This window comes from Helicoverpa armigera, chromosome 7 (genome assembly GCF_030705265.1).
Source record: "Helicoverpa armigera isolate CAAS_96S chromosome 7, ASM3070526v1, whole genome shotgun sequence".
Taxonomy (NCBI): Eukaryota; Metazoa; Arthropoda; class Insecta; order Lepidoptera; family Noctuidae; genus Helicoverpa; species Helicoverpa armigera.
This window is the reverse complement of record NC_087126.1, coordinates 10,431,173-10,448,449: the sequence shown is the minus strand read 5'-3', so window position 1 is coordinate 10,448,449 and position 17,277 is coordinate 10,431,173. Positions and strand designations below refer to the sequence as shown.

General features: G+C 38.2%; 1 protein-coding gene across 4 annotated transcripts in view; it reads right to left on the bottom strand.

The window, feature by feature from the left end:
* LOC110371964 (protein TANC2) overlaps positions 1-17,277 on the bottom strand; it is a 185,107-nt gene that overhangs the window by 2,390 nt on the left and 165,440 nt on the right. For 3 of the 4 annotated variants that reach the window (XM_064035398.1, XM_064035399.1, XM_064035400.1), the window contains exons 2-15: positions 15,587-15,997; positions 14,747-14,860; positions 7,028-7,206; positions 6,486-6,630; positions 5,561-5,692; positions 4,996-5,127; positions 4,539-4,744; positions 2,928-4,374; positions 2,528-2,772; positions 2,059-2,344; positions 1,782-1,892; positions 1,437-1,594; positions 1,268-1,347; positions 837-1,071 (exon numbers count right to left, since the gene is read on the bottom strand). In XM_064035398.1, the coding sequence (XP_063891468.1) occupies positions 837-1,071; positions 1,268-1,347; positions 1,437-1,594; positions 1,782-1,892; positions 2,059-2,344; positions 2,528-2,772; positions 2,928-4,374; positions 4,539-4,744; positions 4,996-5,127; positions 5,561-5,692; positions 6,486-6,630; positions 7,028-7,206; positions 14,747-14,860; positions 15,587-15,997 (3,881 nt within the window). The remainder of the gene's footprint in view (positions 1-836; positions 1,072-1,267; positions 1,348-1,436; positions 1,595-1,781; positions 1,893-2,058; positions 2,345-2,527; positions 2,773-2,927; positions 4,375-4,538; positions 4,745-4,995; positions 5,128-5,560; positions 5,693-6,485; positions 6,631-7,027; positions 7,207-14,746; positions 14,861-15,586; positions 15,998-17,277) is intronic. The other variant, XM_021328452.3, reaches the window with a different exon arrangement.

Sequence of the window (17,277 nt, the reverse complement as noted above, 5' to 3'; positions counted from 1 at the left end):
ATGCCGCGCGCGGCTTACGAAATTCGTCGGCCGCGCGCGACTGCGAGCCTCGGCAGCGGCGCCATTTTCATAGGTTGACTATTGTCGCGCGCGACGACTGTCGTTAGCCGCGCGCGGCTGCGTAAGCCGCGACCCACGGAATTCCCTTTACGCAGCCGCGCGCGGCTTACGACAGTCGTCGGCCGCGCGCGACAATAGTCAACCTATGAAAATGTATGGCGCCGCTGCCGAGGCTCGCGACAGTCGCGCGCGGCCGACGAATTTCGTAAGCGCGCGGCATTGTGTTGAAATTAGTAGATTTTGTTCGTCCGTTCCCTCTAGTCGAAGTGCTAATTGATATCCTTGAAGAAGAAGAGGATGACGTATTGCTGTGGCTGTATTATGAAAATAGATTACCAATCGACCCTATTTTTAAAAAGTAGAAATGATGAAGGATACTACCCAATACTGATTCAAAAGCATTTGTATTGTAATGAAAACAAAAGAAAGTTTTGCCGACTAAATAAAAAACAATTCAATTCTGGTTTTACTAAAATTATATAGATGTTACTAAGCGCTAGACCATGTTGAGATGCATACGGCCGCGCGCGGCTTACGAAATTCGTCGGCCGCGCGCGACTGTCGCGGACCTCGGCAACTGTCGCGGACCTCGGCAACGGTGCCATACATTTTCATAGGTTGACTATTGTCGCGCGCGGCCGACGACTGTCGTAAGCCGCGCGCGGCTGTCGTAGCCGCTATCCACGGAATTCTGCCTTAAAGTTCTAAACGTTCTTAATACATATTTCGTCAAGCAATAACTTATTTCTTATCTACATAAAAAATAAGGCACTCACGTTTAATTTCCTCTTGCACCTCGACAAGTTGAGCAGCAGATTAGTCTTCAACTGCACAAATGCTGACACGTGCTCCTGAGGCACCGGCTGAGTGATAGGGGTCGTTAACCCCTCGTCACTGATCAATGGATTGATCTTCTTCAGCGCGTATTGGTAGCGGTGGGCTGCCTCCGAAGGTCTGTTCTTGCGGTATAGTAGGTTCCCGTCTTCTAGTAGTTTGTTCAGCAGTATTAGCCTGGGGAAGGTTATTGTTATTAGTTCCTGCTGATGAATCTCCATTGTAATTGAAAGTTTCTGAATTTGTATTATTAAGAATTCATCGTATTTGTTGCTGCGTTAGTATAGGTACAAGCATATAACATTTGTTGTATTTGTATTTTAAAATGGTTTAAGTTTATTTGCTGGATTACTGATATATTTTTGTAACTTACATGAATTCTGGTTTGCCTGAAGCCATAACCCACGTTGTTGGACCGAGCTTAGCGCCTTTCCTCAGAAAACAATTAACGACCTGTGAAAAGAATAATAGAATAGTAAATATTAAAAAAAAATGCCAACTAAATATTTTCATTTTAAAATAATTAAAATTTCAATACTTACGGGAACGTTTCGCTGACCGATAGCTCTATCTAAAGGTCTCAGACCACTGTGGTCGACCCTCTCTAAAGAGGCTCCTCTCTCCAGCAATATATCGACAAGATCTGATGGGCCACCGCACGCAAGACCCAGTGGTGTTCTACCGCTGCCATCTGGTTGATCTGAGAAAAAAGAGAATCTTTAGAATATCCATTTTGAAAAGTGTAAGATGGTTAAGGGAAGATACATGAATTTTATTATTGTCAGATGCAAAGGAATTTGTAACTAATAGTCAACTCATCATTGCTGACTTCATAAATGAGAAGTAAATAACAGAGACATAATACTTCTACCTATATGCCATCTTACCTATAGTAGCTCCTTTATCAAGCAGCATAACCATGGTTGGTAGTCTCGACCTTAAACAGGCCCATCCCAGAGCTGATATTCCATCACCATCAACTGCATCGGGGTCAGCACCTAATACAAAGAATAAAACGTTTTATAGAAAACACATATTTCAGGCCTTATGTATTATGTAATAAAGTACATAATCGTACCGTACGTCGAATGGTACCGATGTTGTAAAATATGGAATCACATTGCTAATGTATATAGTATAGTTATAAACTGATAAAAAACTCACCCTGATTTAATAACATATCAACGACATCAGCATGACCCTCAGCCGCTGCTAATATCAACGGAATCTTTCCTCCAGATCCCATCACATCAGCTCCAGAATCTAAAAGCCTTAACACAAGAGCTGATCTTCCATTCTTGGCAGCTAGTGCTAGTGGGGACAGTTGACGAGCATTCAAGGAATATGGTGTAGCTCCTCGAATGAGGAGAGCGTCAGCGATTGCGGCGTTGCCAGATGAGCAAGCTGCGGTTAGTGCAGTCTCGCCTGTTACTGGGCATATACCATCCGGCTGGAAAAAGAAATGAAAATTATTCGAAACAATATAGAAAGAAACGTGATTATTGCATCACAGCAACTGCCAGACTCAAACGCTGAAGAATTGCGTTCATAATTATGTTCCTCCAAAATAGTTCACAAGATCTAAGGGAGCTAGCTACATTGGTATCTTGGATAGTTAATGTTGACTACTTACAATTAATTCAGCAGTATCCAAAAGATATTCCACAATATCTAGATGCCCATTCTGTGCTGCAGCTATCAAAGCATGTCGTGATCCTGGGACCAGTTGTTCAATGCTACCATCGTCGATGTCTAAGGAGTTTCTGTCGTTGCCAGTTTGACAGCCTAGTAAGTATATTACAGTGTCTCTGTGGCCGTTTTTAGCAGCGTGTACTAGGGGTGTCTGTTCTGCAGTATCTGTGTGACTTAGCGATGCTCCTGCAAAAACGAAAAACAATATGAAATCATCATCTTCCGAGCCTTATCCTGTGACTAAGATGGTAGAATAATGATACATGAGAAATGTTAGAATGATCTAAAAAGATGAAGGAGACAATAAAATTATTTATAAGTACATCTGAGTGTTTAATTACCTGCAGCTATAAGTCTCCTCGCCACATCAGTGTGTCCTCTCTGGCATGCCAAAGATAAGGCTGTACAACCTTGGGAGTTTGTCATTTCCATATCAGCTCCAAACTCTATCAATAGTCCAACCATTGCCAATATTCCTTGATAAGCATACATGCATAACAACGGTGCATTGCCCAGGCACTCAGTAATTTGGTTCGGAGATCCTCCAGCTAAAAGCATCAGTCGAGATACTTTGACATTTGGCGTGTAAATATTCCTCAAATTGGCAATAGCTTCACCAACATTGGCCGAACTTGTAGCCACCAACATTGCTTGCAAATCTCTTGGGCACAGTCCCAATTGCGCTGGCCCCATATTTCTGTACATGTGAGCTTTCAATATGTGATGTCCCAACTCCATTGATTTCTCTGAATCCAAAGGAGCCTGTACCCTTGATAATCTGAATGCTATACCGCAATGTCCTGCTCTTAAATCACAGAGGAATTTAGGGCTTTCATTGTCATCTCTTCTTATCAACCATTCCCTGAACGAAGGGTGGAAGAACATGTAGGTGTTGTCGATCCTCTTTACAAGAAAGTCGGTGAGGGATTCAAATCTGTGGCAGAACTCATCCCAAGGTAAGAACTGGTTGACAAGTAACGAATTTACTGAATAATAAATTTCAACCAGTGTTAGTGGATACAGGGCTGCTAAGCAGACACTTAAGATGTGAGTGACTTTCTCAAACGATTGTACTGTAGGAAACCGTAGATTGAATTGCAACAAGAATATTTGTGCCAGTGATATAGGCACCACTTTGTAGTTTGTCGATTTGACCACGATATGACTTCTCTCAAGTAGATCTAGGATTAATTTTAGGAACAAAAATGAGCCTTGGCTTAAGTGGAGTACATATTGAGCGAACTTCATCACCGAGTTGTGTACTCCTTCAGACTTTCCTGTCGAACACTTGATGTTCGTTTCTATAATTGGAGCAGCTTGCAGTCTAGTGTTAAAATACTCCAGGAGATCTTTGTGAACGTTGTCTGACTCATCCAGACTTAGCCTTGTGTACGGCAACTGTTTTGACAGTTCTAGAAATTGCGTCCTTACGGTAGCCACGACCTTCAGCCATGAAGGCATTTCTGGTACATGCCTGGCTAAGAATGATGCAATGGTGTACCCATGATCAGGTCTGTGGTACTCAGCTTCACAAAGCCCGTCGACAAGAATGATGCTGTTTGAAGAATCTATACTTCCATTCCTCCTCAAGATTATTAGAGGTTCAATGATGCCTCTCATGAAAGCCAAGTCTGGATCAGCGATGCATTCTTTGAGGGAGAGGCAAGCAAGGAGATGTGGTTCGCTGAGGAGGTATTCCCTGTAGGCTTGTAGTCTGGGAGCTTGGCAGAGTTGAGCTGCTAACGAGTGCACGAATTCACCCACGAGGCACGTACTGTTGTTATCGGCCTGAAAAAAAAGAATTTATTAATGAGTAATACCAGCATAATTAGGAAGGGCTTTTAATGGTGGCGTATTTCTCATCGTTCGACAAAAATGCCTTGTGTAAAAATTTTAAGAGCATGTTTTATCGCTGAATTGGTGAAAGATATCTAATCTAAAATATGTCTTACCTGGCAAAAATGATAAGCGACGACATGCGAAGCCAGATGGGTGAAGATGCCAATAGTCAGCTCCTCAGGCAACATCTCCCTGATGTCTGATTGTTCCCGTAACTCTTCATACTCGAAGTTCCTCTTCCTACCAAAGCACGAGTATTCCACCAGTTGAAGAATGAGTGCCGTCTTCCCTGTGCCTGGACAGCCGGATACTATGATACCTGTAGGAAATAAATATGTAAGAGACTTAGTTATTCAATTTATTTAAATTGTCAGAAAAAATACAATCAGTTATTTGTGACAATAAGGAAGACAACAACAAAACTGGAAATGACTAAAACGTACAAGTGTTTCAAAAGCTTCGTGGGAGAAAATATGGGTGACAAAACACATGACGTGCCGAGTACTATAACTGAGAATTTTATGGAAAACACTAATCTTCTGCTAGATATGTTTTTTAAACTATACAAACCTGAAGCACTAGAGTCCAGGGCTTTCTCCATATCTCTCATGAGCCAGTGTCTTCCCGAGAAGTACGTCTGATTGTCTGTCGATGGTACTTCGAAAAACAGCGGCCGTAACGTCAGCTGCGGTGATGGATGAACTGTGGAATATAACATGATGTTAGAACTTATCTACTGATTCATATATACACATCGTCTGTAGGTTCCTATGCAAGTAAATTAATTATTTTATTAAATCCTCTTGATGCTATTGTATTTTTCTATCTCTTGGTATAATTTTTAAGTCTCTGCAATTACTATTAATTGCATTTTTTTTAATTAAAATTCGTCTACGTTATTAGATTCTATTCTTAAAATATTCATGCAACTCATTGCTTAATTTTGTATATATGAAACTGTACAATGTAAAACTTATTTCTGCATCCAAAGCAGTCTAAAAATAAACCGACCAATATTTAATTACAAATCTAATTATACGAAAATAATTTCGAGTGCTTATATTAAAATCTTCCACTCTTTTTGCTGGTCCAACTACAGTTGGTGAAAAAATATTAATTTGTTATAACAATGAACCTTTTTTGATTTCTGACGATGATGTTGATTGCTTGCTGTTGACCCTGGCTGAGCGTCTGGCTGCTGTTTTCCTTGTTTTGAAGAAACCACTGGACATTCGTGTTAGTTCGTCTGATCTACCGCTTTGGAGTGCTAGAAAAAAATAAGTCAATACTTTAAAAACATGAAATGAGATAGTTTTTCTGGTATGTGGTGAAGATTTAGGTACCAAAGGAAAACTAAAATAATCATCCAGATATGTAAGTCACTACGATGATATGACACAGCTACTTTATATAACTGTGGATTCATAATTGACTCTTTACCTGCTAATTCAGACACCATTTTACTCCCAACTTCGTCAAACTGAAATCAGTATATTTTTAGCCCTGATGCCTTCACAATATAGATCAAGAGTAGCAGTAAGGTCCTCGTGTCAGAAGCTAATAACATTTCCAGGGAGCGGTGTTATCGACAGCAAAGGGCGTGGTGCCTTAATGACTGGCCACTTCAATCTCCAAAACGTTAAGTAGGTTAGATATAGACGAAACCTCATTACACTAATTAAGTTTAACAGACTGACGAATAGTCTTTAACGATAGGTTATTAATACTAATGATGGGAGTTAATGTGACGGGAGTTGGCTTGAAGGATTAGAAGATATTGTGATCCTTAATTTCACTGGTTATGGGAAGTCTCAATGCTACTCTAATGATGAATTCTTTGATGTCTGTTAATGATCCTTAAGTTAAAAGGTGAAAGGATACTTTACTTGTTTAGGTACTTGGGTTGGTACGTTACTATGGTCTAAGACGGTGCTATTTTAGACTAGCTAGTTAAAGATCCCTTCATGGCTGAGTGGTTAAGCCACAGTCAACAGGAATCTACCAAACGGGAAATTAAGCCATTATGATAAGGTCAATTTACTACTGGTAGGTACACTTACTGTTAACAGAATGCCGTCGACTGCCAGGACTGGATGATGAGCAGTTGCTGGCTGCTGACAGTGACATGGATGCTAAGGAACCAAGCGAGTCGCGACCCAGTGGGGTTGCTACCTCCACCTCTGATGAACCGGTGAGAGTTGATACCTGAAATGGAATTGTGTTGGTGTTAGAAATCATACAAAAGATGAAAAAGGTAGATAAACAATTCTGCGAAAGACTATAATAGTTACTTGTTTTGATACTATTCGGGAAACAAAAGACTAAGGAGCACAGGAAGAGAATACATAGTTACATCTTCAAGTAAAGAGAACATAAATATCAGTAAATATGAATTAAATATTCCTATATATATAGCCTTTTTGAGGGTTCAATATAAATATTGTCAACTAATATTGTAATCGAGGTAAATATTAAAAACGTTACAATTGGTGTTCATCAAGCTATGGTTTCTTATTTGATTTTCAATCTACACACCACACATGTCACATTGTGACCTACTCCATTTTAGGGTGGGTATAGGAAAAATAAATCCAATACTTACAGGGCTTGTATTATGCGATGCAAGAGTGTGTGCGTCAAGAGAAGCCAAAGAAGTACAGCTGTCTCTAGCTTTATTCCTGGCACCTCTTCTCTCTCCCAGAAGTAAGCCAAGTCGCATGTACAAGTCATTCTGTCTTCTGGATTCGTAACCAGCCTGTTTGATGTGGCCTCCTTCGTCATCTGTGAAGGAAATTAAGACAATTTTAGATTTGGATTATGATTGGGGTTTTGAAATTGGAACATCAGGTCGTTCTATATTTTTTTCTTCATTTGTTTTATCTTTTATGAACGATACGCGGTCATAAGTGACACAAAAAGAATATTTTCGTGTCCTAAGTATGTGAATTATAATGTGAGTTCACTTCTCATTCTAATACTATCTACTAGAATACTTAAGAAAACAATTTGTAACTGAACATTATATTCAGTCAAAACTTCATTACAACTTCGACTTTCATAAAATGTAACCGTACAAATAACTAATTGAAAACACGACACACGCTTTCAAAAATACAAACTATAAACATTCTAACAAGAAAGTGCGAAAATAAACAATGTGCGTACAATAACATCTCATAAAAACTTAAATAACAAAGTTTGTATGTATATTTTTTACACAATACATGCCGCTTTTCACAAGCTTTCAATAAACACAAACAAAACACGATCGGATAAAACAAACAAAAATCATAATTATGTGAACTCCATGCATAATTAAGATTACACACACATTCGTGCAATACGCATCTTACACACACACATTTAGATATAAACAAATGATGTATTCATAAATATGGTAATGGGTTTTCACACAACAATTATACAGAAGAGAGTTTTAGAGAATTATGTAGAAAAACCTGTGAATGTTTTAAAAAATAAAAGTTTCCATGGACTTTCTTGCCGGTTCCTCATATGAAAAACTTATTACGACTATTGTGACGTTTCATGAGAGCCTGCAAAGATCTATTTAAAATAAGAACTTATTTAATAGTTTAACCATGATCACTAACAGCCAGTTTCTTCATCAAAAGTTAAAGCCAAAGTAAAAGTCAAAGTATGTCTAAAATAAAAGTAACGGTCAAATTCAATTTTTCTATTAGTTTTGCTGTCACTTTAGCTTTGAAAAAACGAATTTGACCGTTACTTTTACTTTAGACATTACTTTAACTTTTACTTTTGATGAAGAAACTGGCTGTTAGTCTGGCAAAGACTTACTTCTTACTTTGTTATGCCAAGTTAATCTTACTTGTACGACACCAACTTTAAAACCAATTGCACTTCAACTCTTCAAATTGACGATACAATCCTACACATTACTTAAACAAATAGACCTATAATTTCTTACCACAAGATCTTTACCTCCCACGTTGTTCTACCAACAAATACCCTTTGTTTCATACTTCCCATGACATTTCAAAACTGATTAACGAGATCGTCGAAGCGACTCCTTATTTGGTATTAAAAAGCTGATGATTTTTGCCTCATTGTATGTTAAAAGCGAAATTTTTATCACAGGAAAGGTAAGGTATTATCACTTGGAGCGATTGGGAATGTAATATAGCAAAACATAGTGATACTATTGTTGTTTTAATGGAGTTTTTAGAAAGGTTATGGAATTATTGTTGACTCTGTTTGAAGGTGCAAATTACCTTGAAGAAATAAGTTGACATTAAGTAAATAAAAAGTGTAGTAAGTAGATAAATCTGTAGGTATATTGATATGTATTTAAGTAAATTAATAAACCTTTTAGGTACGCCTTGAAAAACTTTGGTAAAATCATGTTAAATGTTCACTGCATTTTTTACCTTGGCATATGTTTAAGTCTCACATAATGCTATATTCATAAAATATTGTCACATAATCTAAGTACCAAGGATCTACATACATATTTACTCATCATCGAATCGAATCAGTACTAGTTAAAAACATGACCCTTCTTGGCAGTTGACTTAGAAGTAACTTGACTAAAACGCAAGCAGTTTCGCCACAAAATCCTGTCAAGCATACTGGCAGGCTTCCGATATCGGTCGTGTCGGTGTCCGATGTAAGATTCAGGACGGGTGCGGAAGCGACCGCGTGGGAACGGCGAAGTTCCGAGATTTACACTCGATACGGCTACTGTATGGCTATGAAGGAAGCGATTTAGCGAGCATTTTTTCGTTGGGACATATTTTTTTTGTGATTTTAGTTTTGAACTTATTGATGGCATTAGGAAGTTGTTAATATTAGGAATAATGTCTTGGAAAGATTGACAATGTTTTTTAAATAAATACTTATGCAATAAATACCATTAATATACCATTTCTCGCAATTTATAAGAAAACATCATACCTACCAGAAAATTTCAACGATGGTATAGGTAGGATCAATTTGCATTCTAATTTACCTACAAGCCATACAAAAGTCATCGTATATTTTAACTCATTACCACAAGAACGTATTTAACCAACTAATAAACATACTTTGTATTGAGTTGCCAACACATAAGATAAATTAATGAGTTAATTCAAATATCTTAATACGTCCTTAAAATAAAGACATTTAACAAAATGCCAGCCTCTTAGTAAGCTTGGCATTTGTCAACTTTGCACTAGCGTGAAAGGTTAATCTTAGCTCTAAATATGCACAAAATTGCAAAATTATATGTGATTTTAAGACGGGTTAATGAAGTTCTCAAGGTGTAGCTTAAGATGAGTCAGCTGTTAACAATGTGGTAAATTACTTCAAGGATTTTGCCTTAATGAATAATTTTGAGACCTTTTTATCACTGGTTTTGTGGCCCCAATCTAAAAGAGCGTTATTTTACAATTATTTGAAGCATTCAAGGGGAGGCCTAAGCTTTGGTGAGCTTATTTATTTTGGGACTATTTTGCTAATTCTTTTCTACAAATAAGAATTTGAAAATGACTCCAGCACAATTTTAATGCTCAGCCATACAGTACGTCTAAACTTTCAAAACCAAGTATAAATTGTACTTCACACTTTCCACAGTAGCCTACATTCTAATTCTAATAACTATATTAATCAATGAAAACAAGAAAATGAAAGTTAAAAAGAATAATTGATAACTACTAATTCATTACCGAATGATAAAAGAAGCAAAAGTAATTTATTTAAATAATTAGACCATCACGATCGAACGGATTCAATTAGTTCACTCATTCAATCCGTGAATGAATTAAATGATCGCATCATTCATTATGATTGTGGAGTATATCTGTCTGTGCTCGTTTTGTACTCAATTTATTATGGTATCTAATTAAAAAATAAGAATTCAATTCAAAAGCGTTCTGTTTTGATTGATTTTGATTTATGTTTGACGAATCGATCAAAACAGAAATTTTAATTTTCATTTCGCAGCTTTTACTTAGTCATTTATGTATTGCATGTATATCGAACTTTATTTACATAGCTGTAATGTAGTCTATTTTACAGTAAAACAGATCATATCAACTACCTTGTAAACAATGCTGTAACATCTGATCTTATTAACTGCAGTCTCAAGAAAGCCTGCAAACATTGCAAGATTTGCTAAAAATATATTTCAACACGATTCTTTCAATAACTTAGTACATACATATAACACAATCATCAAAGATCCCATAAACTCCCATTCATCCATAACAAATTCTCACATTGAAGTCTAGTTCAAGCAAAAACTTATACCACTTCCTACTCCCATTGATCCATAGGGATGGGATGTGGTCGGGACACGGATAAAAACGACTCCCACGCATCGAAAGCCTGTTCCAGAGTCATTGAGCTTGAAACCTATAAGAACGTTATTGTGTATAGATATTGGTGTTCAGTGATGATCTGGGAATGGGAATCTGAATGATGTAATTATGGGAAGATTGATATGTAACTTGTTGAAGGTGTAAAAAGGTCAGGAAGTAGTAATGTGGAAGGTAAGCTAGTGGGAATTGATGGTGTAAAACATGTGTAATCCCTAGTGAAAGATATCTACAAGGTATGCAAAAGTAATTGACACTAGAGCTGTCTATGGGAAAGACGATAGACCCATGGAGAAAATATAATACTGAATTACTAAGACCAGAAAGTAGTCAATATAAAGAGGTACAATGGAGCTAAATTGCTCCTGATAAAAGCCCCTAAATAAAATGAGGGTAAACAGGATCAGTTATTTCAAAAGCAAACCTAACATGTAATAGTTTTCAATCAATAAATGGTCAAGTTAAAAGACTTTATAGTAATCAGACAGCTTTAAACAAGACAATGATACAACTGTCAAAAACAAAATGTGAAACAAAACAACAGCACAAAACATTAAAGTAAAAGCCGCTGCATAAAACATTGTAGCACACACTGTCATGTTCAATACCAATGACCTTTTGCATCAAACAAATGTTACCCTTGACTCGTCTCAGTGTTGCCAATTCACTGACATTACGAATGACATAATTGTTGTAACATTACAACATTTACAACCTGTTGATGCGAACTCTGTCAAGGCTACATTCGTGTTAGGTATTATTATGAGCTGTAGACCGTTTTTTGTTTCGTAATGATGCTCAAAAGGCATTAATTGATGGACGTTGAGAGGTTTATTCATTATTCGAGTACCTGTTGAGTCTCTATTCGGTTTGATCTGAGCAACAAAATGATTCAAAGTGGCTCTTCCTTGGATAGTGAGGTATTATCACTTTGGTGATTATTGTTACAATCGCATAAGTAATCATATATGTAATTCGTATCAAAAAGGGCACAATGACAGACTCACAGATTAAATCGCTGATTAATGTAAAATCGCACTTAGAACTTTCATTGTTACTACAGTACACGTTAACATTTAGAAATAGCACATGATCAAAACCCAAAAGCTGACTTTTAAGGTAGTAATCCATACGATGACGACAATTTAACACATGACAACCACGAACGTGAAATTAATGATACCAAACTAAATGATTGTTCAACCGCATTACCACATACACTAGGGTCACCTTCTATAAACAAAACTGAAACCCAAACAAGTAGTGAAACCTGACCTTACAATATGGCATTTCACACGGACGATACGACGGAAGCGATGTCTCGTGTGGTGAACTTTACACTTCATTTAGCTGGGATATGGGCAGAGGTTCAGGTGTTAGGCTTTATTGTAGAGTAGTTACTAAGGTAAAATTCATTTGAGGAATTTTATACATCTTAATAGATATTAAAGCTGAAGAATATGTTTGAACGATGTTAAAAAGTACTTGACTGGTGTGATTGTTTTCCCATTTATTGGGGGAGATTATAAGCGAATTTCTTGGTAGTTTCTATGGGACGAAGGTGAAATCACTTTCTGTTTAATGTTTAATAGTATATCAAGCATTGTGGCCGTTGAAAAATATGGTTCCCTGGAAGTGTCTGGCATGAAAGTTTTAGCTAGGGATAGCTCCTAGCTAAAACTGGCATTAAAAACTGAAAACTGATTAATATTAGTCATGTTTCTCAATTAAGAATGGTTTCAACACTGCTAATCAAAACATGTATCTTCTTTCACGAAATCAGATTACAATAGGGACTCCATTTGCACAATTGTTTGTTTGAGATCATGATTCATAATGTGTCAATGGTGTTACCAAGAATTAGGTCATATGAAACATGAGAAACTTGAAGCAATAACAACAATAAATATAATTAGTGAATGAAATTATGGCAGAAATATAGCTGTAGTTAAAGTTCCCTTCGAAATAGAAATCAGCAAAATGCGTCCCAGATTTGTAAATGGATACTAACGGAGCTCTGCGTACCAAAAGTATTGTAAAGGACCAAAATATGACAACAAATATACTCAACACCTGAATAATGAAGTGACCAACCTTGCCAGATTGTCTAATCCAATAACGGAGCGCATTATAGAATCAATAATATCACCTACACTGCAATAACTTGCACCTTATACAATGTTACGTTCACAGAAGCCATACTAAGGCTGACAATATGAACTGTAAAGCTCAGTCAAGGAAAAAGAAGGGTTGAGATAAATGTGGTAAGGTCTCTTTTGGTTTGGTTCTTGTTGTTTTAATCATCATTGAATAGGTGGTTGTAGATGGAGATGATGAATTTGATAATAGTGGCCAGCATATGATAGACCTACATGATTTTTTGGTAACTTCTCACACAGCTCAGAAGGAATGATCGTTCATCCAAGAAACTAGAGCAAAAGTCGAATTGGCGAATTTAGACTTAAAAGTCCAGGTTTAGTTTAATGCTTAAAACTAATACTTAACAAGTATATCATCTAGAAAGATACACTGACACTTAGTCTAGTCAAAAATAAACTTCACAGGAACCATTCTCAACACTAAATAAACTGAACCTACATTAACAAATTATATGCTAAACCCTTTCACAGAACACACGGCCTATCTAAGGCCAATCAAGCTAATATAGATTAGCTTGACTAGACTGAGTTACACAATGACCCGCCTTCACTTGTTTCTTTCGGTGACAAGGCTCTGCGGCCTACGTAGTAAAATGTACCTACGTCATGCACGACCCACGTTTTAGTGATTCTGTCTGGCAATTTTAGGTCATTGGTGTTAAGTCTGTTTTCTGTTTTGTACTTTTTTTGGTGTAGTTCTTCAACTTTTTCTTCTGCATGTGGTGTGTGAATTTCTGTATCGTTAAAGTTGACAAGATGATTTTTGTGTGATCTTACTTTCATGTTATGATTGTTACTTAAATTGCTTCCATTTTCATTGGTTTCGCTTTTGAAAACGATAGCGTACTTAGACCACAATGAATGAATTTCAGTTTTACTTGTTCTATAGAAACATGAGAGGTATAAACTTTCTTATCCATTATAGAGAAATATCAAAGAAACATATAACATAATAACATTGATTGCTTTTCACTAACTCTTATTCAATAAATAATCACAATTTGAAAGTTATAATTTCTTCGATGCTTATCTCGTAACCTATACCCCATCAAGTTTTATCATCGGATAATATCTCGCCCAAAAATCGATGCTACTTTTGTCACCGATTCTTTATCTCGATCAAAGAATCGATTGTTCAAGTCTTCATCGTATTTACTATGTGACCATGACTCATGCGTGAGTGTGACATTTTTCAACCGAATAATGTGTTGTTATGAAATCGAACCGATGATGATCGAATCGGCTTAAAATTATCGGTTAATGGAATTAATCACATTATGTGCATATAAATGACTTAAGTTAGCATGGCATTATAGTTTAGTGAATAACAATTAAAACATAAAACCCTATTTACAAATGAGTATGCAAATAACAAAAAACCGTTCAAGCGTTACTATTGTAAATTAAAAATAAAACAAAACTCAAAAACCACACAAAATGCAAATAAACATGGGTAAAACAAAACCGGTACTCTAAGCTATGTGTCAAACGCACGGAGCGATGCGAACAGGCAATAAGGTGTGCAAAAATCAGACGACGACCGTGCTACAGGGAATGTGGACTGAATACCGATGTGTTCATTTACCGCAACAATCGATACTACATTAATCGATCCATCAATCGATACAATTCATGGAAACAAAACCAATAAGTTATTCAATGTATGCTTAGCAAACGAACTGTCGAATCTAAATCGTTTCCACAAAGGCTGAACACTTTACGACCTCAAAATGTTTTATAGGAATAATCGATTCTAAGTCACCATTTGCAATTAAATGAGCAACATCGGTATAATCCACATTCCAATGCAAAATTAAGACTTCGTGCCTGTCAATTGGTTGAGTCCTTGCGGCACTGAGGAGTGCGTGGACCACAGCGACCTGATCTTATTGAACACCAGGCTGTGCCACGCCGCGTTGCGAGGCCCTTCCTCCGGCAGCCCTGTTGGAGCACCCAGTTCATTCTCACGCATCCATCATCACTGACGTAAAGCCAAATTTCTATCACACGATCCCAATCGAGCGCCAATGGCCAATTAATTGCACCTCGGCACATTAACCAACCATTACAAATTGTAAGAGATACCATTATTCATATCGACAGATAGAAACGTTAGCAATCGACAGACCGGGCACAAACGTGAAGGGGCAAGGGCCGTGGCGAATTGATACTAATAGTTTATTAAGAAACTCACAGCTGTGAACGAAGTGTATATTTCAATTACCCAAGAAATCTGGTGGACCGGAATGATATAATTAATGGAAATGGAAAATGTAACAGATACAGAGATAATGTTCACAGCCGGCCCGCTGTCTGCGCGGGTGCGTTGCAAAAGTACGGAATTATACTTTAACTAATAAATACAGTAGACAGACAACCGGTCCTTTAAGGAACCCCTACGTACATCCGGCGGCGCGGCGTGGGCGCGTGTCGCAACTGTCACTCACTGTTATTTACGGCGCAGCGGAACCTCGCAGTTTTCGTAAAGCTCATAAAACGGGCCATCGAAGTGAGAGGTGCTACGCGCCCTGCTTGTGAATGAGATTTCAACTTTGCCCAAGAAGGCATCAATGAAGTGTAGCTTGCGTGCGCAGCCGCTTGCGCAACGATGCAAATCCGCGGCTACCACGCGCAGGCCCACGGGTATGCTAATGTGCGGCCACTTACCGGAGAGGGGCACGTGGTTGTCGTGCGAGTGGCGCGCGCGCTGCCCGAACGGACTGCGCAACGATTTGGGGCTCAGGAAGAATCTTCTCCTGGTGTGCGGTGGTGTGGGGCAGCTCTGGGCCAGGCTGGAGGGCTGCTTCGGTGGCTTGGGCAAGCGGTGGGGGGACTGCCAGTCCGGCTCCTGCCGCTGCGGCGACGGCGTGTACCTCTCCATGACCGGCCGCCTCTGCGCCTGGTTGCTCCTCGCGCACGACGGACACGCTTCGTTCCTGAACATGCACGAGTAGCACCGCTCATGCCCGCAGGTGTCGATCAGTTTCCTCTTCTTGCCCTTGTCAAAGGGCATGTTACAGCTGGGACAGGTGGTGCCTCCCGTCTCGCTCTCCAGCAGCTGACGTATCGCCGCCAAGTCTGCAACAACAATGAGGAATGTTAATATTGTTTTGATTATAACGCTTGTTGTGTCGTTCATCGATTAGTATGCGACAGCGCATGGCGCTCCATGCATGGCAATCGATTTACACATTAACGACCCTTGAAGTTATTCTAGCTAAGGATAATAATATAATTTGTGCTGTACGCAGCGCCGGACTGTTATAACCAATTATATCGAATGAGGATGTTGCGTCGGAATTTAAATGGAATTATGGAGCGACAGTAAATGACTGAGTTTTTATGATGGTAAATTCTACTAATGTATCCTTGCTTTACATGTAGTTTTATCTCACTAAAATTACAGTTGTTCCGTCATAAATATCTTAATGTCCTCACATATCTCGTGTTTCAGGCGGTGGAGTTTAAAACAAACTGATTTATACGTGGGTGTCGTTATAACTTCTGGAAAAGCAGGCTCTCTCATCAAAACTTAAATCAACACTTTCAAATTAAGCGATTCGTAAATCAAGTGTCTGTAGACGAAGTAATTAAATACAAATGTTGCCTCACGAGTCGGGGTGGCGAGACGGTCATATACTCCGTCCCTTTCGCTTACACGACGCAACCCGCACCGCGTCCTGATTCCATCGACAAATGACATTACGAGAAGATTGACCGTCGCATGCGCATACCGCGAGGTCTTTTACAACTTTTTATTTTCTTTATAATGCCGTCTGAGCATTGTGGGCGAAATTAGTTTTTTTCTCCCTCTCAAATTAACAGGATTAAATCCGGCGTCAATTAATTGAATTGGTCACTTTAAAACCAAGTGCGTGTAAACAATTTCCGTTGAGTAAGTTATACGTGTCTGGTGAGCGTTCAAGCGCGCTTTCCTTTTGTGACCTTTTCCAAAAATACTCCCCAGTGTTGTGACAGGCGCATAACGTGTTTATGACGTTATACAGGTTAATGAAGCCAGTTAAAAATAATTTATGAGCCCGTTGATGTAAGACGTGACATAATGGGTACTTTTTCTAAAATGCGAAAGTACTTTATGGCAACATTACTTTTGAAAAAAGTGTGAGAGGTGCGGCTTTAAGACCGTTGTAAAGATAAGATAGTATACATAAGTGGCAGCTAGCCTTCGCCTACAATCATAATGGATTCTTTTATATTCTTGAGCATGAGTTTCAAGATTAAACTTTAATGTTCATAATAAATTGCGTGTGCGCTTTAGCGCTTTGTTGCAGAAAAGAATATGGTCATTTTCAGTACAATGTTGGATGATACTTTCAATAAAAAAAGTCGACATATTT